Consider the following 23,108-nt stretch of genomic DNA (forward strand, 5'->3'; position numbering starts at 1 on the left):
GGGATCTGGCAAAAAATGTCTCCCTGGATCTCAGATCCAGCTCCCCAATCCCTGGAAATGCATGCACACTCATTTATTTTAGAATGCTGCAGTGCGGTCGTGTTTTCAACCGCCAGGCTGGGATTTGAACCATGGTTGCTAGGTTCAGAGGCCAGATACTACACCTCAAGACCACTTGAGGGTCTTAGCAAGAACCCTGTGAAATCCCTTGGCAATGTTGTACTGTACAGGAAAATCTTGATGTGCATTTATTGGGATTTAAAAGGTCTGCACAATTTGTACTTTGCTGACAACAGTATAAGAAATAGGGCTTTTTCCCCAGGTATTCATGATAAATTGTTAAAGTGGCAAATGCGTATGGGGATGACTAAAAATACACGCCGTACTCCCCCCACCCACTCCCACAAATGCTCCCCTCGCTGGACCTCCCACTCCGCGCTTGGTGGGATCCAAGAGTAAAAAAGTGATTTACCCCCACTGCCTACCAGGCTCTGTAAAAAAACGCATGGAAGACTAAACTGTTTCGAGGGGCAACTAGAACCCCCTGCAGGCTGAAGAGATCATGACTTTTTCCAAAGCAGTTTCACATCAAAACTATCGGGGCCCTCCGAAATGTCATATATAAATGCAGAAACCCATAAAATGATGATCAGTGAAGTTCTATGAAAAAAGGGTTCAAAGAACGCTACCTAGCATCATTTTGATAAGTTTTGTTTTGAAATCAGATTGTCAGGAAGCCTATGCTAAAAATATTTATTGTTCTGACCACCACACTGGGTGAACTCTTTCAGGGCAAAGAGACGGACAACCTTTCCTGCTTAGAATTTCCTGACAACATTAAGAATGTCATTATTCAGGGAGAAATCTAGTTTTCACAATACTTGCACTTAAGGAACCAAAGTTGTACCTGCAGCAAGTTGCACAAGAACGTACACCCATGGGTACAGAAAGGGAGTGGAGTTCAGCCACAATGTATCATTATAACTCAATTGTTGTAATCATTTATGCAGCTTCTGGATCACATTGGAACGAAAACGTAGTGGATAAACCACATAAAAGAATATTGGGCACAGTGGTGCAAAGTTGCATTGCGAATAAATCCCAGACACTGTCCCACCAAGAAAGGCGGGCCCGAAACAGTTGTCCGAAAGCCTACTCAAAGAGGCATGACCCATTCCGTGAAGATGAGGTGGTGAAAATATCTGGAAGAAATAGTATGTGGAGCCCACTGTATTTTTCACCCTCAACCATAATACAAGGTTGGTCTTAAACAACTATGAAAATGGAAGTGTAGAAAGAAGGCCTTAATCAGGTTTCCAACCTTCCATCAAGTTTAGCTAAGTCTTTTACAAGTGAAGCCTAGCATGGATGGCTACCTAAACACAATCAGGTGTATGGGCCACACATCTTCCTGGACCAAGCGGATGTCGTTGTGGTGGAGGTGAAGTGTAATTTGTTAATGTGGCAGAAGACTCCTTTATGGAATAAGACCCAGCTGCTGTTTTTTTTTTAGTATGGCATGAATGAAAGTTAGTATTTGGCCTGGCAGGACATAGGAGATTCCTGCTTTTACTGATAAACAGAAATTAGATACTTACGACAGGGATACGGAAGATCAGCCTGCAGGGAAGCAACACTGAACATGTTGCCTGGGTTAAGTTAGATAAGGGCACCCTGAATCCACAGGAGTGTCACTACTCAATCAAAACGTCTGCTGTAGAGGTCATGGGTAAAGGGCTGCACCAAGTATTTGAAGTGGATTTTGCCTTCTGCCAGTCAATGAAAAAATCTGTAAGGACTGACATATTGGAAAATGGAAATAATCATCTTTGAGATACAACGCAGAAAGCAAATCCCTTGATAAAGCCTAAAGAAATTGTCAGAATGTCTATTTTGGAGGGTTGCAAAAGAACGAAGAGACAAAGTAGATGCAGGCCTAAGAGAGCACATTGAAAGTTGAAAAAAATCAAATGTACTATTTACAGGCAGTGAATGAATACCCATATTAAATTTAAAAGACAGCAAGGGGGATTAGACCAGCTTTATTGACCCAGACCTCATGTCGTAGCAGGCGTTGCGCGCCGTACATTTAGCTAAACACCCTTGCTGAGGTCAAGCCATTACCTCGGGGTCTTTAAAGCTTAAATAACACTAATGTTCAACATCTAGGCGGTTCAAGTCAAGTCAAGCTCTAAGAGGAAAGTTGAGGAGTGCCACACAGGGAGGGGCTCTTAGAATTATGCAGGGATCAGTGTATGTTAATATTTTCAGGAAGAAGGTAGATAATAAGGGAGAGGCAGGGTGATAAACTGCATATTGCACAAAAGGAATTGATTGCTGCTATGGAGTGCAAAAGCAGAAAGGAATCTAGCAGGGACAAATTGGGGTACTTCAGCATTCCCAAACTCTGGCCTTTGCTAGTCATCACTGCCCCCTCACCTCCAATAACAACCTGCTCCTCTTCGGCTTTGTGGGGCCATGTTGCACCGTAGCTGTGTATACCCTAGTGCATATGCTTTGCAGACTTTTTGATCCATTTGACCAAATGATTTTAAGTCAGACAAATAAACTAGAGGCCAACACTTTAGATCATAGCTCATCGCCTACTAAAAGGTGTGGGTCTGTCAATTTGTAATAATAGTTCTACAGGGTGTAGCATGTCACACACAAAATATGCATTCATTTACCATCTTATTGCTGTCCAGAGCACACGTCAATATCTGTTCCTACGAGAAAAGAGACATTGGGTAGTGTGCATTTTATGCTGCAAATGAAATGATTACTCTAAAAGTCTTTTTAGAACAGTATTGTGCATATAAGGCATAACAAAAACGTTTTGTAAAACACTTTATGGTTGAATATTCAGTACATAAAAACAAAAGCAATGATTAACATTCTTGCTAGGCTTAATGAACACCCTTAATTCCAATTTACTCAATATAATGCTTCGCGACGTCGCACTGTGAAATGGCCACTTTGGGGAATATTATAGAAATTGACAATGTTTGAGAATTGCAGTAGTGGTTACCAACTATCTCAGTTGTTGGGCTTTCTAACCAGCAAAGCTTTGTTGAAGATGCCCACTAGGAGCAAGACTCTGGGTCATTGCCCCCTCTCTCTGCTTTCGGGGTGTTGGGGTTAAAGCCTAGCTCTACTCTGAGCAGAGCGCCTTTCTTTACATCCTTAGTCACAAACCTTTGCGTTAATAGTCAGGGCGAAAAAAGTCTAGTTGCCATTCTCTGGCTGTGAAGAGTGGGTAAAATCGCACAGCCCTAGGGTCTTTAATCTCCTGCACTCCCAGTATTGGATGTGTCTTTTAATTCTTCAGCTTTGCCTTGAAAAGGTAGCAAGTCCTCAACTCAGCTCCTTCCATCTGGTCCATTAGCTGTAATCTATCCAGTTTGTATACCATATTGAACTTTCATTTATTTCGCCCGAGTGGACCGTTGTCACCCTTTGAGGATTTCAGAATCACTAATTGGTCACGGTTTGTCTACCCACTAATAGGTTTGTCAGTTTGCGTACTCCCTGCCTCCCTCCTGAAACTAGAGTACAGGTGGGAAAAAGCTTCTCTCTGGCATTTTATTTATACATTCCATTCTCAGCATGTCGGTATAGTCCAAAAAATTCAAAAACATGCAATTAGATGTGCACCTTGTAAAAAGAGGTCCAGCTAACAAACAGAGACATTACTGAAGACTATGCAGTGATGAATTGATGGGGCACTGTTATGCTTGATTTATGCTTGATCCAAAATGGCGCGGGTGCGCAATGTATTTTGGGAGCGCTCGGAGCCATGTTGGATATTTACTTCATACCGCAGTGAAACGCTGCACACATTTTGCTGAGTGTTAGATTCACAGTGCTGAGACAAACATGCTTTTCCAAACCTGGTATGCGGTCAAGGCCATTTCTGCTGGAAAAACTAACGTTACGACTTTCTACTATTCTCCGTGGAGCGTGTTTGTAGAGAAGGGAGGCACTGCGCTTCTTGGGAGGAGCTCTCGATTGACCCAGCTGGCAACCGATGGCTGTTCCTCAACTGTGCAAGTGCAATTTCCAGAATGTTCGAGAATTAACTCCCCTTTGTGGTGTGTGTATATATGCGGAAGCCCGGAGGTGGTCAGGTGAGACTTCAGCAGGAGAAGGACGCTTACGTCCGGCCTTCCTGTGAGCTGTGGTGCTCTCGGCCTGGCTGTTCCCAGGGTCTTCCAGCCGCTTCTGGACGAGATGAGGAATTCTGTTACGCACACGGTGATGTATTTCTTTTTGACTTCTTTACTTCTTCTGTGATCTATGTCCATATTATTTTTATATGTTATTTCTATGTACTTGTAAGCTTTGAATAAATAGCCGTAAAGAGATGATTATCTTCTAAGAGTGCGTGGCTGTGAGTTATTGTGTCTGTCTGTTTACGGTTCAAAGTATTTGCTCTATACTTGCATTGATGATTTATGGTTGTTTCGTGCACTTTTCGGGGGAGAGCAATACAGGCACAGGCAATCAACAGGTGTGGTCAAGCTTTGAAAACTTACAAAAATATATTAAAAGATCCACCCTGTACAAATGTGCTCCATTCTTCAGTATGGAGCATAACGTCCTGTTTGTATACAGGAAGTAGGACAGAGGCGTAAGCTGGTGTTCAGTGAAAATATATATGGGCATCTGTATTCAGTGGTAAAAATGCTTCTTACATGGCCATAGGAGTCCAAGGGGTGTTGGGGAGGCCATAGAGAAAAGGAGCATCAGCATGGATGAGTGTAGATAGAGTATAGGCAATATTCATCATTTTCTATTAGTAGCTCTTTTCCTTATACCACATTTGCCATGTTCGATAAGGCATTGTGATAAACGCATTGCGTTTGAAAGTCCTAATGAGTAAGCTTCTATGCAAAAATAGAACTCAAACAAAAGGGAAACTGAAGAAGAGTAAAAAGTGATTATAAAACTCCAAAAGTCCATAAACAATACAGATGTATGTTTCAAATGGGAAAGGTAAGCTCTACACAACACATGAAGGGCAATTTTAAGTTGATTGGCAGGGAGGAGAGGCGTTAAACAAAAGATCCCTGCTTTAGAATTTTGGGTTCAGGCTCATTGTAAGAGCACTTTTTTTTAACATACTGCCAATACAATGCATTTGTATTTAACAGCGATGCAAGCATAACATGTCCCTTTAAACGTTGGTACCAGATTGCAATTGATCTCTCTCCTGAGGATGATGTGGTAGAGGTAAAGTGACTGGGGCAGATTCCAGTTGGCCCTATGAGGGGGCAGGATGGGTTGTACCTGCAGTGCATACAAAATAACACTACGAGCACATCATCAGAAAAAGTACTACAGGAGAAACAGGAAGGCAGAAGAAAAGCCAAATACCCAAACACAATTTAGAGGCAGTCCAAACCTACGTAAAACTTTGTGGAAATCTACAGAAATATTTTTCGTACTTCCGTGGAGTCAGAAATTCCATAGTTACAGAGGGGAAAACTGCTTGAACTAGCCAAATATTTAAAAATCTGTAAGGAATTTCTAAAATACACTGAGCATTTTGAAAGTCTGTGCTCAATATAAATCTGCATTTTCTGCTGAAAAATCTTTCCTGCAGATTTTGATTATCTATACTTCTCAACAGATCGAAATCCCAAATCAATTTCGAATACGTTCAATCCCCCACTCCATGTGAAATATGGCTTTAGCACCCCTTTTTCTGCCCAAAATGCACGTTCCCCTACTGCAGCCAACCATCGCTGCTCTACCACAAACAAGGTGGCACTGCCTTACTAATCGCACATTGATAAATGGTCTGCATCAAACACCTAAATGGTGCCCTCCATGCCCCAGTCCTAGTGAAATATGGCTGTCTGAGGCACTAGCAGCTTATATTTGCTTTGTGGCCCCTACAGAGTCAGTAATCCTTGGAACTAGTTTAAGTGGGCTAGCAGCAACTGACTGCTTTAGCAGCCAGTCTGCAGATGTCACCTCTTTTTCTTCTCTTGAGGATTACACCAGTGCTGCAATTGGGCAGCAAGTTCCTGGATCAAAAGAATATCTCCCCGATCCAGAAAAGTCTGCTTACACCCTTCAATCGGTTGAGTACGTTTGGGCTGCTTTAAACAGTGCCAATGTCGGTATTCAAATCGAGGTCATAGGGGGTGGAGGGTGGGAGGGGGGGTTAACCACAAACATCTGACCAGGACGGCTCTGAAATCTTGTTAGGATTGCTCTCTGCAGGAAAGACTTCAATACAGCTTTTTAAGTTTAAACGGTGTGCAGTTTGCATACATTGCTAGCAACATTACAACATTATAAGAAACGCTCCTCTCTTGGGTTATTTTCCAGGTGTCAATAATTAATCTTCTCATACCACATGCCCCCTTCACACACACACACACACACACACATATATACATACATACATCCTGCATGGTCAGGGTTGGGATCCTACAGTGCATTAATTTCCAGCACCGATTGCACTAAATGTTTACCGATCAGCACACCAAACAGATACAAATAAAAAAAGAAATTACTTACAATTACGACACAAAGCCCACAATAGTGTACTGTGAGTTCAAAAAGAATGTAGGGACTATGGCCTCCACAATATAAGGAAAGAGAAAAGTATACCTTTTACAGTAGTGTAGTTTACAGCTGACAATTAGAGGGAAGAGTTCTGTTATTTTAAACAAGAGTAGATGAGCCTGCAGTCCATGAACGAACGAGGGGAATCTGGGAAATATCTGTTCATGCTGGTTATTAGATAATCATTGCCTGCTATTTGTCTCCAAACCAAAGACAGAGTCTGCAGAAAACATTTTGGATGAGACATTCTATTCAAATGATTTACTATTGGCTGGAAAGAGCCATCTTTGCAAACCCCACAGGGGAGTGAACATCAAAGGAAACAAGAGAGACTTCAGAGCTCGGACTCCATGACTCCAGGGGACCTGCACGTAGCTTTGCCAGGCAACCCGTTGAACCAGCAGCAATCCCAGGGGGGAAACGGAAAATAAAAGCAGGACATGAAAAACGTGTGTGCAAGATTTGGAAACTCAGAACAAATTGCATGCGCAAACAGGCCTTTCCCCAGCATAACCTCCCCATCTCCAGGATGTCCACAAGCAGCGGACATCTTCTCTAAAGCCATTGCAACGTATGAGAAACCCCGGCTGAGAAGCCAGCAACACCAGAAATCTACCAAAAATAATTTTTGGCGGTTGAAATCTACAGAGGGCATTAAAAACACATCAAAGGGTGCAGGGTTACTCTTCCAATAGTAAAATGTATTTCCAGGGGTACCCTTCAAACAAATAATTAGAAACCATATAAGTGCAAATTACAGATCACCAACACAAGCTGCTTACACAGATGTGTACTAATTTCATAACTGCTCATATTTTAAGTGCAATCATATTTAGATTTAAATGACATCGCTTGCTGCCAAACCAGAGTTCATACACCATATCTGCCTGATGCTTTATACGTACGTAGCATGCACACTGAAACAATGGAACTTCACCGAAGAGATCTTAATGTTGACGTCCTTTGAAAAGGCCATGACCCAAGAAAACCTATGGCATGTACAAACCATTTGAGAGATTAGAAAGAAAACAATGACTGCTGTGGGTTTATTCGGTGCCCTACATCATGTCAGTACCAAGTAGATTGGTTTGGAAACAGGGCCTCCCAATTCAGGTTTCATAGGGAGTGTGTCCTGTAGGTGGTATTCAGCATCCCATAAACCCGATGATTGCAGAAATTGAAAAACAGAAAACTAGATCGACATCATATGGATTTGGTACAAAGGTCCCCATGTGATTTTTTAGATAACGAACATTAGAAAATATACTACTCAAACCGATTCCATTCTGGCCTTTCCAAAGAGTTTTAGCTGGCAGTTTAGTAGGGATCTCGGGGGAAAGCTAAGAGGATGTGGTGTATACCAGGTGAAGGTGGGCGCTCTAGCTAAAGTAAGTGGTGGTGAAGACTAGAATGAATATGGTACTTGACAGCTGCAGATGATGGCAATGCTAAGCTACTCCTGCCTAGCGTGTCACTACAGAAGATCGTTGGATGTGCCAAAATCAATGCGCTTGTCCATCCATGAATTCTCAGATAATGAAAAACATCATCCAAATTGACAAAGGAAGTAACAGTTCTGCTATTTTAATCACAGTGGCGACAATGTTGTATTCTTCTTGCCAACACGTGTTTTGGCCAATAAGGTCTTTTTCAAGGCAATAGCATGAGTTAATCGCTTAATTTGGCAAGCCATTGATTAGTATTAAGTTAACAGAAAACAAATCATAATATGTGCATTGGGTTCCAATCACGTGAACCAAATCATAATTGGTATAATTGATACAATATCATAATAGAACATTCGGGTACCACAAACCATACATAAGAATTGAATAATCAATTAGAGAAATCACGTGAGCAAAATAAAGTGGGAAAAGGGGGGGGGGAATACATACAAATAATTATTAGATTGAAGTGCATTGTGTTCATGTCCCAGCAATAAACCACTAATGGACATGATTACCACCCATACAAGATCATTTGGATTTAATCAGCCACATTTCTTCACACACATATATGATACTGATGCTCTGGCATAGTGCAATGGATAAAACCATGTCTTGTGCTTCATTATAAGGATTATGGCTTCGTATTTAACCTCATGCGCAGAAACTCCATTTAGTGCATGCTACCCCATGTTTAAATGCAAATGGAATCAATTCAATAAATATGTGAGTGAATTCATTGTGAGCCACAAATGATCTGCAAAGTGCTGAGGGTGAGTCAGCCGAGACCCCTGGAACCATAAGATTGTTTGATAGAAATAAAAATAAAATATTGAATGTTACTATAGTACTCACCCCACAGGGGACTGTTCGTTAGTTGACTTGAGATTATGTGAAAACTCCCCACAAATATAACTGGTTGGCTAACTATGTCGATGTTCCCAAAAGAGAGCCAATAGAACCGGCAATTAAGAAACGCAAAATTGCGAACACTTTAGCCCATTCCCATTTGAATGGCATGATATGGGTTACGATAGAAAGAATTGCATAAACATGCATATTGACTATATTGGTGTGCGGCTCACCATGTATGGCGTTCTCTGTGAATGATTATCCTGGCGTTCATTCCTTTTGTATCCCTTGTCATGTGTTAACATAACTCTGTATATTCTGCAATAACAAAACATATGCACCTGTTAAGGTGGGCACAGACCGTGTGAACTCTCATTGCGGCTGTGCGGATATGCATTTACCTTTAAACTTACTTGTATCTCAAAAGTAAGTAGTCATTTCGGGTTCATCTGTGGAAAAACCCTGCCTTCGTCTGGCATCCTCGCGCGTTTAAACGCAAGCGCCATCTTTATTTACATTTATGTTAATGGCGACCTGTGCGGCATGACGTGATTCTACATCGCGTAGAGCCGCGTTGGAGTGAAAATAATGAATGGACAAAGATGCATTCATTTAGAATGCCATAATCTATTGTTCGCACTAGAATGCCATTGAGTAATGCAATTCCACAATGTCTATAATGCTACACTTCCCTGTGAATCAACTGATCCATTGAGTGATTAATAGAATTAACGCAAAAAGATCTAACCATTATCCGCACTGAATTGCCAAGAAGTATTAGAATTCTGCAATGTTCACGAAGCTGCACTTCCCTGTGAATCGAGGAGTCATTAAGTGATTAATGGAATGTTTTAGCTCTAAATGTTTGTCTGGGTGCTACGGGCACCCATGACTTTTGGGGGTGCATTTGTAAAATCTCTGGAAACATCTGGCTGCACCCACCAGTGTGTCAGGCTGGCTCACTTCCTCCTCAGAAGCAATTGGTGCACGAAATGTCCAATGTGTGAGCATGTTGACGGGTTGCTGCAAACCTGTGCAATTAATAGACTTGCTCCGGGTTACTACTGTCCACATAAGAAGCACTTCATAATAGTGGTGGCTAGACACCTGGAAATGACCTAAAACACACAAAACATATAATAGATAAGACACATAATGGATTGTGATGACCTGCATCATATTGTCATGCGGGGAGAATCTATAAGCCAGTATATGCATCCTAATAAGACTTCACCTCAAGAACTATATTGTCACAGAAAAACATTAATTTCATGTTCTTTGTTCAGTCCTTGGGTAATACATCAGAGTCTGCAGATCGTACGTGATTCTAGTTGCCTGAGAAGATGACGCTGATCTCCTCCTCTCGCCGATGTGCTTGCTGTAAACCAATGACGCAGATATCCTTCTTTGTTCCCCATCTGATGTTGCTCTTGACAATGTGAGGCTAGGGGCAGTTTGGGATCTTGGCTGGCTAAACTGTACAGGTGTTCTCTAATCCTTATCTGTAATTTGCGGATGGTGCTGCCAATGTAAACCCTGTCACAAATACAGATGATGCCATATACTATATATTTCGACCTGCAATTGATAAAGTCTTTAATTTCCGTTATAATTCCTCCATGGCATACGAAAGTCGTCGTCACTGGATTGCATACACTGCAAGTTGCACATTTGTGGAAACGAACATGCTTGAGCCAATTGCTTGTGGTTGTTACATCAGAATCAGGTCTGAGGAAAGAGGGACAGAGTTTGATCTTCAGTGTGGGTGCCCTAGTAAAGATTAACCTAGGTTTGGTATCTATACAATCTTGAAGATCCGGATCTAAAGATAAGGAGCCTCCCATACATTTGGTTACTATTATGAGAATTTTTGGTGATAAAATGTACTCCTTTGGATTCAGCATTGGCACCCTTACTTTTAGGTTGCAACATCTCTTCCCTCTGAATAAGTTTAGTCTTGGCGAGTGCATGGGTGATACACATCCCCGAGTACCCTCTTTCCTTAAACCTTCTGCAGAAGAAGTCACATTCATGTTTAGAAACCTTTGAACTGCAATTCCTTTTTGCGCTGTTCAACTCCCCAACTGGGATATTTTTAATGGTGGTTTTACGATGGCAACTGGTTGTATATAAAACTTAGAATTCACTTCAGTTGACTTCCTATCGGTTGTTTATACCTTGCCATTTTCAATTTAAATTTTAAGATCTAGGAAATCTATGGTGCAGGTATCAACACTCCCTGTGAATTCCAGACCAAAGGTATTTTTGTTTACACACTCGACAAATTTGTCCAAATGGGCCCTGCTGCCATTCCAAATTAGCAGGACATCAATATTTTCCAAAGTATAATGTCTTCACAATATTCATGACTGCTTTAGACATAATTGTGTTTGAAATACCCCATGAATAAATCATAATTATTATTGATATAATATCATAATTGAAAATGCCCCCCTTTTTTTCCCCACCTTCCCTTCCGCTCATGTGATTGGTCTAATGGATTATTCAATGCTTATTATGGTTTGTCGTACCCAAATGTTCAATTATGATATTGTATCAATATTAACAATTGTGATTTAGTTCACCTGATTGGAAATCAATGCACGTATTATGATTTGTTTTCTGTTAATTAACTTCATATGATTCAATGGCGTGTCAAATTAGATGATTAACTCATGCTATTGCCTTGAAAAAAGACCTTATCGGTCGAAACACAGGTTGGCAAGAAGAACACAACTTGTCACCCATGTGATTTAAATAGCAGAAGTGTTACTTCCTTTGTCAATTTGGATGATGTTTTCCATAACCAGAGAATTCCTGTATGGACAGCGCATTGATTTTTGCACACCAACGATTCTCTCTGGCGAAAGCGCTTCCTCCAGAGTGCATAAAAAAAGCATGTGACTGGGTAACACTGCATTATGATTAACGCCTGAACACAAACGGGAAAGGTTTACAATACTAGAGTGTGCGTAGTCCCAGATCCCTGGATTGAATGTACACAGTTTGGCACATTCACCTTCTGTACATAATTTAAACAATGAATGTAGCACATCACTGAACTGCCTTTTTACACAGAATAACACACATTGTCCAAATCAACAGCATGGCTTGGTTGGCTGGCCAAGATTACAACTGGTGGCCTCCTACATGTTAAAGACATAGCTGCAGCGGAAGCTCAACCTGCTGATATCGCTTACCACTACAAAAATACAGTCGGTGTAACTTCAGAAAATAATATCATAAAAACCAATATCCCTTTTAGTGTAATGTCGGCCCACTGAACTCCGCACAGGATTCTGCTGCAGCAAGACTGCACAAGACCACAAACGCCCCAGAGCTCCGAAATCAACATAGGTTTTGTTTGTTTCGAATTTAGTTTTTACGAACACTACGTACTTGAGCAGCTCCATTTCTCCATTGAAAGAAAAGCATTCCTGGCGCCGAGCGTGGAGCTGGCATTCCTAGGCTCAAGGACGTGGTTCATTCCAATCATCTCATGAACAGAGATTATGGAGCCAATAATGAAACAAAAATGCCAAAGGAGATGGTGTGCGGCAGAACTCTGCAGCTTACACGGCCTTTGTACAAGCAAAGGTAATCTACCAACAGGGGTGCAGCCAAGACCAATAACGCCTACTAGTGCCATGTATGCCTACTTGGGCCACAGTGTGTAAGCACTATTCCCTAGTAATGCAAACCTTCCGGGCACACTTGCATTAAGGGAAACAAGCACATGTTTTAGAGAACGACGAAATGCAAACATTTATGTGCAGCACTCAAAAGCGGTGTCCTTGGTTATAGCAGGTAACGCAGCTTACAGGACATTTTAAACGCTGACAAATTTACAACGCAATAAGCGAAAAACATTCAGCCAGAATAACACTTTCAGCGAACCACAAAGACGGACGGGAAGCTTTTCAACACCACACACCCAAGATCTTCTAGCATTCTGAGCAACAAAATCTGCTTTTCATAAACTGCCTATTTGTCTGCCTAGTGCTAAACCCACCACTTTACCCCCAGCCACGCATGCATTTAGAAAAACAACAAAAAGCCGCCTGTCTGCAAAAAAAGAGCATTAAGGCCCTAATCTCGCCGTGGCCTCCTAGTTATTTTCTAACCACACGCTTAAGGGTGTCTGAACTCCTCGGCAACCCCTCCATGGCATCGTGCACACTGAATGAAGGCTGGGTTTACTATAATCTCATACTCCACCACTAAGCCAGAAATCACATCCCTCGGAAACCGCATGTGCGTAAGAATGAGGCAGATCAGGTTACGGGGCTTACATGAAAAACAGCACTGCTTCTGTGGTGGGCTGTCCATCCAACGAAGCCCAAATAAAAGGCCTCCCAGAGCAGGCACAGCAGCTCAGTGTTGCGTGGTGCTGTGGAAAAGACCGCGTGGAAGGGGGGGGGGGGCGCAGCTAAAGAAATCCACGTTGGGTCTGGCCATGAGGAAATGCTCTGTCACCAGCATCCAGCGCGGGGAGTAAGAGCGATAACTTAACAGTGTCATCACCTTCCAAGAGAAACACACATTCAAGAGCCCCCGGGCTCAATGCCATCAAATCAAAGCCAGACCACTTACAGACAATAGGATGGAGTGGACAGAGCAGGAGTGCATGCAAGAGAGGCTGGGCGCTTCTTCCTGCCACCTGGTGGGGAGTAGGCAGCGCCACCAAGCTGCTGAGCTGGGCCACTTTAACAGCAGCCAACTGTGACCAAGTGGACGAATTAGCCGAGCGCCTGGTAACTATTAGTCGAGGAATGTAATTGCATCGTTAAGAGCAGGGCATTTGACATTCCGCGAGCACCGACTACCGAACCAAACATAGGAACCATGATGAAACAACTCTGGCAATGTAAGCGAACTATAGAAACGCCACCACTGCCGGGCACCACTTTTGTTGCGGCAGCCCCCTTGCGACGATGCAGTTTCGTGTGCCCCTGAACTTCGCCGTATTCTCTAAAGCCTGGTCATAGGGGCAAGGCATTCAACATAAGCTCTTCATATGTCAATAGAGTAGAGCAGATTAACGTACCCTTATAGTCCGTGTCTACATACAACATGCTTTCTTTCATCTGGAAAACAATGTAGTAATGTCTTGCCCCGGCTCAAATTTGTGGCGCTATTCCTAGAGCAGCAAATTAGCAATATCGCACATTTGCAGCATCAGTATGTTCTGGCTGCCATACATCAAGTGCAGCCTGAAATGCCCCAACAATGCCAATCCATGCCTAGTATAATCGCTGCAAGCTAAGGCTTAACCCCACAGATGCTGCCATCATAGTTTAAACACCCTACTTTCTTTCTTTAATTGGTTTGCCATGTCACCACCTGCCGGGAATTAACTCACAGGTGCTGCTGCTGTAAGCCTGGGATAGTAAAGATATGTAAGGAATACCACCCATGCATCCATCCCAACTGCGCCCTCAAATGTTCCAGTAATACCACCATATAGATGGAATAAGCACCCGAGGCAGATATGTGGATGGACAATATGGACTGTTAAGAGAAAGGCTTACTAATAAAATACTTCCAACAACGATGATCGCTCTTTGCACCTGGTAAACTGATAACATTGGCAGCCCTACTCATTTTTCAATGATGCATCAAAGTTAGCAATCAAGTTCACAACAGGAAAAGAGATAATCATTAAAATATCTAAAACAAAATGCATACACTTCAAACAAACAGAAAATGAATCCCAAAAAAACTGTGTCAAGTCTCGGACCTTTGGGACTCTTTAGATGTCTGCCAGCATAGTACAACCGAGGCACACAGAAAATGCTCACCACCATAAACATAACAAGTTGGAAGCAATAACAACTTCATGGCGGATTTTTATTGAAGAACATTTACAATTAATATCGTTTTTGCTCCTGTAGGTGTCGACACCTTTGAGCTTAAACCTATTGTAGGTGACATAAGGCACAAGGAGGGTGTGTGCAAAAGATGAACGATGAGAAGAAAGAGCTAGTCCATGGAAATTGCAGTATCTCACACCACGCAGTATTCACATGGCATAGTTATTGCCCATCCAAAATTGACAATTACATGGCTCTTGCATGCATCCCAGTGCCAATCTAGGTTATGTAATCAGGTCACGGCAAGTGAGTGTCATCTCTATTGGAATGGAAGCTGTTCTCGTGTCCTTACCCCCTCCGGCCCCCGCCAGTAAGCAAATAGTATTCCCTCCTAACACCCTTACACCTTCAGGCAAGCACCAGATTCAGTAGAATGGCACAAAAACCATATTTCAGGTCCTGCGCCAGTCCACACACAATGAACCTGCTCTTGTTGGTCACAGGCCTCCCACGTCGAAAGCTTATGCACATGTCAAATGTTTTCCACCCATGCCAGTGACAGACCCACCACTCTCAAATTAAGTGGGCAATGAACCCTCAGAGCGCCCATCCGAAAAAAAACAGATCTAAATACAGACTTTAGTGTTACTGTAGATTTAGCTCCCTTTCTGGCTTCATCACAAACATAGAACATACTTCCAAGTACAAATAAGCATGTTTAGATTCTGGTTGCCAGGTACCAATACCAGAAAGTAGTCATTAGGGCTCATCGTCAACAAGAACTGCAAATCGCCACCCAACAGGAAACTAAAAGGATCTCCATCGAAAGCCAGATTGCTGGGAGGTAAGAACGCCAGCGAGCTCAAGGTTAGGATGTCACACATAATTTCATGTCTGCAATAAATCTCTCTGAAACTCCCCACGCTCAGCCCTACTCTCTAAAATAGCTCGCTAAAAAGGCCCAACCTAATTAAAAACAGCTTCCTCTGCAACAGTGGCCTTGATTTCACTTATTTACACATTAACTCCAGCCTCCTCTTGGCCAATCCGCTCTATTCCCCGAACCACGCAGGGCCTTTTATCTGCCCTGGACAGCATTTTCTGCAGCAGATGAAGTAGATGCCCATTGATTTGCTGTCGAGCATGGGAAATTAATAGCAACAAATTGCTGAGGGCCCCATCTCGGCGCTCCACCATGCTCCGGCAGCTCTGCTTTATTCGCTCCATGATGGGCAGCAGTCAGGCCTCTTCAAGTCAATTTCTTCTTAACAACCTGCAATACTTTGCCGCGGCGAAAATAGAGCTGTTCCTTGCGAGTCAAAAATCAATATCCTATTGCCCTTAGAAAATGCTAAACAAGCAGTATTGGCAATCCACTTGGTGCGGGAGGGTATCAGATATAATGCAAATCCATACCGCTTCCCTCTTGGTAGTTATTACAGTTTGCTAAAAGGTTCCTAATGCCATTTATCATCATTTACCATCGACTGCTGCAGCCACGATTATGAGATCCCATCAGCCAGCCAAGCCCTTTCATTTCTATTCAATTAATATTTCAGCAGCACTCTCAATTGGTTGTTGCCCAAGTCTAACAATAAAATTTACATCACTGAGAGAATAGCTCTTTTTTTAAAGCCCATGCATAGAAGCTTCACGTGCCCTGAACGTTAAGCATATCCAGGTGTGGATTCAAATTTAAAGAAACAGACGTCGAGGCACTGACAAAGAAAAACCCCTTGTAGACAAAAGTAAACCTTGGCGAGGAAGACCGGATGCCAGTAAATGATGGCTCCTCAAAGTAGCCTAACCCAAACTGGTCTCAAGGATTACCTTCGCAGAGAACGTAGGACTATAGTAGATGCATTGGTGCAAAGTATGAAATGAAACATTTCCACATTTCCACAGGGGGTTAAATCTAGGAACAGCACGCTGGAGTGCATTCATAATTTAAACAAACATGCAGATATTAACCAAACTAAAGGGAAACTGTAGGCCAACCGTGTAACCTTAATGACAAAATGTATATATCAAACAGCAGGAAAAAACGCACAATCATCTGCAGAACGCAGGATATTTCCGAAGGACCACTGCACATTTAATGCGACCTCAAAGTCTTAAGGACGGCGTCATGACTGAGCCATCCACTTTCACAATCAATGATGACAACACTTCAAGAACGTATACATAATCATAACCTTTTAAATTAGCATCATGAAAGACTAACATTACACCAACCTAATTGATCCATTGTATGGATTGCTTGAGCAGAAATTAGTTGTAGGGTTCATGCTTTTAAACTGTGCACACCAACACAATGTACCCCAAATCTGCACAAATGCTGCACTCCTCAATATTGCAAGCCCTGTAATAGAGCAGCACAGGATTCTCTTGGAAATTGCAAGATCTTGTAAATCAAAAAAAGGGAGGCTAATGCTATTTACTTGGTTACTAAAATTTAAATTAATTATCTTCTCAAACATAATTGTAAAAAATTGGCAACATTATGCAGGCTTAATTAAGATGAAATCCAATTTACCAAATGTACTTTAATTGGTACTAATTACATTAGTGTTCCTTTCAGAATGACAAATTCCCCAAAGGATTCTCTTTAACAGCCCTCTATCAAAATCAGCATGCGATGACTGATTACGAGCAAAACACGATGAGGAGGGGTGGGGGGCAGCAGCCACAAAAGAAACCAAAATATATATATATATATTTTTTAAAACAAGCAGCTCTACCAGTCATCACTTCCTATTACAATGAAAAGCGCAGAGTGGAAAGAGAAGGCACAGGTCTGAAATAGCAGACCTTGCTCCAACCAGGGGAATCTCCTACATCCACAGAGGCACAAAGTCAGTGGATGGAAATAACCTATCCACCAACCTGGGCCCACGCAGAATCAAGTCGACCCTCATGCATAGTTGCTTGTCATTACAAGAACTGTATTCCACGGGAATATTGTGGCCTCCACTAGAAATGGAGGCCAGGAGGAGCCCAAGCTGCCTGCCTGCAAACGCAGGCATGGCTAGGGCTCTATTCCTACACTCAGAAGGGAGGAAGGGCAAAAGACAAAGGCGGTGAAGTGAGGAGGCAGCATGCTGGTCGGTCAATATCCAAATGAGTAGAATTGCGCCGCAGAAGAGCATGAAGAGATACAAATGATACATTTTGTTATGGCACGAAGGAAAGACGTGACGAGGTGAAAAGGCACCACAGACTTCTGGACCACAACACAGTAAATCAGAGCAAAGTGGGGGGAAAAAAGTGCAACCCCTGCCTTGAAAGCAAAGCATAACTGAGCATCCATTCAGTGGGGAAAACGTCGCAAAATACTGGCACCATTACTTACGCACCTCAGACAGGTTGAGCCATCAGAACATGGCAACGCCCACAAGTGGCAACGTGCTGTTAAGAAGGCTTGTTTACTGTAATTTTTGCCCACCGTAATGTAATGTTAAACGAATATTCTAATTAAACATAATCCCTCTTTATCTTGAAATCTGATCATGTTATTCCCATTACTGGGAATGCTGCATTTAGGATAATTACTTCAGGATTTCAACAGAAATGATCTAATCAAAACTCAATGGGCTCCTTAAAATAGAGTATGTTTCTTGGTTGCCAACATTTTTACAACAGCAACAAAAAACAGTGCTGCCTCATTAACCCCCGCAAAGTGGGATTATTTCTCATTTCTCCAACCATTGGATTAAGACGGTCCATCATAAAATATACTATTTTAACACAAACACACAACTAAAAGTATGGTATTCTTCTCACAATAAACAGAACAAGGATTTTTTAACAACAAAGCATTTTGATTTTAGAAAAAAACAAGTGTCAAAGGAAAAAAAAAATACATATTGAAATCGAATGCCCTTTACTATTGTTTTTAAATAACACAAACCAGAACACAAAGAAAAGGGGAAAACATGACAAATAACACTAGCAACCGGCAATTGTTTTGTCGCCAAACAAAACGTATCTGTATCTGCATGAATGCTGAAATGGAGTCCCAGACACCTGGCCACTGATGGACAATTCCACCAAACAGCACAATAATGTTTGGCGTCTCTCAAAACAGACAAAGCAAAGACGTGTTTGGGGAAACTTAAATCCTTACGGATGCAGCACACCAACAGAGGTTTAGGGAATTCATAAAAAGATTACACTCGGTCCTTTCTCTGGAAAGGCACACTACAGCCTACCATCAATTGTGTTGTTTGATAAACGTTTAAAGAGGTTTGTGTAGCTGCAACAAAAGCACCACATTCGCGAAAGATTACACTCACCAAATGTCAACATGCACATAGATCATTTATCACACAAAAGGCGGACAATAGCATGACGGGTCGCAGACGCAAGATATTCGGGTGTCTGTGTTACAAGAGTAAGTACTGCAGCAGTGCACTTATCCGGAGGCAGATGAACCCTTGGGTAACGAGCAGCAAGTGAAGGTAAGCTATGGAGCCGGCGAGAAGCGTTCCGCTCCGAAGTCTGCTCCACCAAAAACAGCCCACTTTAAAGAGCACAAAAGGAACACCCGATATAGAGACGCGGACAGGGAAGAACAAAAAATGCACACACGCCACAATAAAAGAGGTAATGCAATGTCTTCCTACCTGTTTGTGCATCTCTATATTCAAGCCGTAGGACATTTCGTAATACTACCAGAAGACAAAAAAAACGGGTAAGATAACAAGAAGTTATTGCAGAATATGCAACTAGCAGCAACAGGGTATATTTGTGGGTTGAAATTATGGGATGCATTACATTAGCTACAAGTGCCATAACACCCAGAAAACGTGCATGTGGAGGTGCAATCATGCCCCTGTATAAGATTAGCATTGTACCCCAAAAACGTCATTCTTAGCACAGGCAAAAAGAAAATGCCGCCGAACAAGATTAGGTATGCAGCTTCCTTACCATGACATAGTGCCGCTGCATCTCAGTCTTTTCACTGGCCAGCTTTTCGCACTCTAGCTTCAAACTGTTAAAAACATAATAAACAAGTAGAAATTACGATACAGTTTACACGTGGCGGAAATGGAACAGGAAGTGTTTGATTGAGAGTCGTTATAACGTAGGAACGTAGACATCAGAAACAGCGGGCGCCCAATCAGAGATGCAAAGGAGGTCAAAAGAAGCTTCCAGTGAAATGAGACTGAAATGCAGTCGCTGTGGCCCACGCGCTCGGCTAATCGCGTGTTATCCTTTCTCGGAAAAACGCTGCTAAACACCACATTAGATGCAAATTCCAGGTGGCACAGATGACCTTGGTTGGGATCCAACAAGGAGTGGATGAATCCGTCTGCAACGCCCTGGATCCAGACCCACTTGACATAACATCATCCTTGCTCGAAATCAACCTCAGTAATAAATAACGTGGCTCTTCGTTCCATGAGCGAGACAGTCTGGAGTGGCTCCGCATGTCGGTGCCATGACCCCATCCTGAACACTCGTCACTCATTTACTAAGCAGAACATAAACACGTCCGTGGCCAACTCCAAACAATCCAATTGCAAACAAAAACTTCACAGTTTGGGCATAGCCTCTAGGCCCCCTGGGCACATTTCTTGGTTTGGTTGCGCCACAGCTTTGATGCACACTCGCAGGGGCATCCTCGCACATGCCGCGTTTCCAAAATGGGGCGCATTCAAACAATATGGCGGCTTTGAAAGCATCATGTCTGGTAAAGGTAAGCACGTTTAAAAATGGGCAAGTGTCACTTCAGAGGGGGGGTGGGGGCACCAAGCTGGGTCATTATCAAACACTGCGGTTCCAGAAGGCGAAATCAATTCACCAAGCGTGTCCTGGGTTAGCCCTTCTCATAAAGGAGAAACCAAGGAAGCCCAGAGCACACTACAGCCTCCCCCCTCTCCCTCGCCTCGCCACAAACCCAGGAGACACATAGCTTGGCAGTCCTGCGGAATAATCGCAACTCCGCCCCACGGCCTTCCTTTCCCCTACACACACACAGACCCGTCATCCCATACTCCCTCCCCTCCCTCTTCCCGCCTGACTCGCACAGCACGCCGCAAACGCCTTGCAAAGAAAACACAAACACTGCGAAGAAAGGAAAACAATGGCAGATTAAGGGCGAGAGCAGAGCAAACAGACCTGATCAGACAGTCACCAGGCCAGGCCTCACCTGTGGTACTGGGCCTGCAGGAACTGGAACTCCTCCTTGATGCGGTCACACGACTCCGATATGGTAAACTTGAAAGGCTGGGCAGGCTGGTGGGGGGCCTGGAGGGGGAAAAGAAAGGGTAAGACACAGCGAGGTTCAGAATATGGAGAGGAGATGGGGCATAACTCTGCGAAAGGGTTACAGGGTTCAGAGAGATATTACAGGCCGAGGGGAGCAATGCAAGTATATGGGTCTGCGTAGGGGCACAGACAAGGGGGTGAGATCAGCGGAGGGTCGGCCAGGGGGCAGCAAAGAGCAACCTGTGGAGACAGAATGGATGTGTGGGGACAGCATAGATAGAGCATGGCACACAGAAAGGAGCTGAGGCTCAGCACTGAGCCTGGTGGACAGCACAGGGCATGGTACAGTGAAGATCAGGGGGTGGAGAGGGTGCAGGGTAGTGTAGAGCTTGGTAAAGGGGAGGGAGAGGACAGTACAGGACCTGGCAGAATGCATGGGCTCTGGTACAGGAGGTGGAGCTGGGAGAGCAACAGCAGAGGCAAGAAGGGTGACGGCACACAGAGAAGGGGGTGGGACATCACAGGGACTGACACAGAAGGGGGCAGCACAGAGCCTGGCACAGCATGGGGTTAGCACAGGGGCCTGCACAGAGGCATGGCACAGACAAGAGAGCGAGTGGTAAGCACGGAGCCTGGCACACAAAGAGAGGGGGATAGCACAGGGCCTGGTACATAGAAGGGACGGGCAGCAGAGGGACTGGCACAGAGAAGGGTCAGGCAACAGGGGGCCTGGCAGCACGCAGCCTGGCACAGAGACGGGGCGACAGGCCGCACAGAGATGGGGGGCCGGGCAGCACAGAGATGGGGTGCCGGGCAGCACAAGCACAGAGACGGGGTGCCGGGCAGCACAAACACAGAGACGGGGCAGCATGCAGTCTGGCACAGAGACGGGGAGAGCATCACGCATCCTGGCAGTGTGCAATGGGGTCAGGAACAGGGTGGCGGCCTTAGCATTAAGAAAAATCGGTGTAAAGGGGCCTTGGCACCTAGAGTGGCCAGTGCGGGGGGGGAGGGGGGGCATTAGCACCAGATGAGGGCAGAAAAGGCCAGCACATGGTGGGGACCTTGCCACCAAGAGCAGGACCTTAGCACGAACAGGGGCTAGCACAAGGAGAGTAGGGGGCACTTGGCAAAAACAGGGGCCAGCACTGGGAGGGGGCGTTTGACACGTAGAAGGGCTGCTACAGGGCCTGCTCTTGGTTCCAAGTGCGGCCAGCAAGGAGGGGTACTTGGCACCAATAGAAGGCGGCACGGGGGCTTGACTCAAAAATTGTTGTGGGGGGCTTTGTACCAACAAGACCCGGCTTGAATCCAAAAAGGGAGTGTACGGAGTTAATAAGTCTTTGGAGCCAGGCACACAATTGGCGGTGGCGGTGGAGGTGGGGGGTGGGGGGGGGGTTGTGTCACAGCTGTAAAGCCCCTAATCACATGCAGTAAGAGGGCTAAAACTATTAAAAGCCAGGGTCGGGGCAAGAGGGCTCATTCAAAATTTAAGGTTTGGTTGGGGCGAGAGTTGCTAATGTAGGAAGGGGTATTCCGGAACTCACCGGGTGCCGGGACTGGGGGTACATCTTGCTCAGATCTCGAATCATTCACGCCGCTGGAGTGGGGGGTAGCGGGTGCTGTGTGCGGCGGGGCTGTTCCGGCGGAGCGATCCCGCATGCCAGGCGGGGGAGGGGCAGTGGGGGGTGAGGGTACGTTGAGCCGACTCCCCTCTTCTCCTGGGAGAGCCACACGGGCAAATGAGAGACACCAGCCGTTCCTCCTACGAGACGCAGCCTGCGGTTTCCCTTCGAGATCCAAGCCACACACGATCAGATTCGATTATTTGTCCTGCCCCGCGCACACCACCTCCAACAGCACCAAGCGTCCGATGCAACCTCCGTTCCAGACCCGCTTCTGTACCCGAGCTCTGCTGTCGCGCGAAGAGTCATTCACATTGTGATACACAGCCGCACCGCCAGGGAGTCCGGGCATTAGTGGGTTCTAGGAGATGTAGTTCAAAGATACGAGGGGAGCGTTTCCTGACAGCGGTTAACAAGTCCTATTCGTACCACACTACCCAGAGAGCAAAGCGCTTCCCTGAAGCACACCCTCTCTTACTAGAGTCCCACTTCAGCCCCTGACCAGTCCAATGGAAGGCGGCGGGATGTTAATTGCCGTTCTGTATTCACCTCTTCCTTCCAATGGCTCATGAGCCAAGTAT

The 23,108-nt window shown here is 44.3% G+C and overlaps 1 protein-coding gene across 4 annotated transcripts in view; it reads right to left on the reverse strand.

Moving 5' to 3' along the window:
* LOC138510333 (transducin-like enhancer protein 4) overlaps nucleotides 1–22,845 on the reverse strand; it is a 507,737-nt gene extending 484,892 nt beyond the window's left edge. For 2 of the 4 annotated variants that reach the window (XM_069625899.1, XM_069625898.1), the window contains exons 1-4: nucleotides 22,450–22,629; nucleotides 20,844–20,941; nucleotides 19,619–19,682; nucleotides 19,315–19,359 (exon numbers count right to left, since the gene is read on the reverse strand). In XM_069625899.1, coding sequence (XP_069482000.1) covers nucleotides 19,315–19,359; nucleotides 19,619–19,682; nucleotides 20,844–20,941; nucleotides 22,450–22,494 — 252 coding nt within the window. In that variant the 5' untranslated portion in view covers nucleotides 22,495–22,629. Of the gene's footprint in view, nucleotides 1–19,314; nucleotides 19,360–19,618; nucleotides 19,683–20,843; nucleotides 20,942–22,449 lie in introns of all 4 variants that reach the window. The other 2 variants (XR_011280364.1, XR_011280365.1) reach the window with 2 other exon arrangements.
* Nucleotides 22,846–23,108: the final 263 nt, after the last annotated feature.

Source organism: Ambystoma mexicanum, chromosome 6p (assembly GCF_040938575.1).
Source record: "Ambystoma mexicanum isolate Mex_15411 chromosome 6p, UKY_AmexF1_1, whole genome shotgun sequence".
Classification (NCBI taxonomy): Eukaryota; Metazoa; Chordata; class Amphibia; order Caudata; family Ambystomatidae; genus Ambystoma; species Ambystoma mexicanum.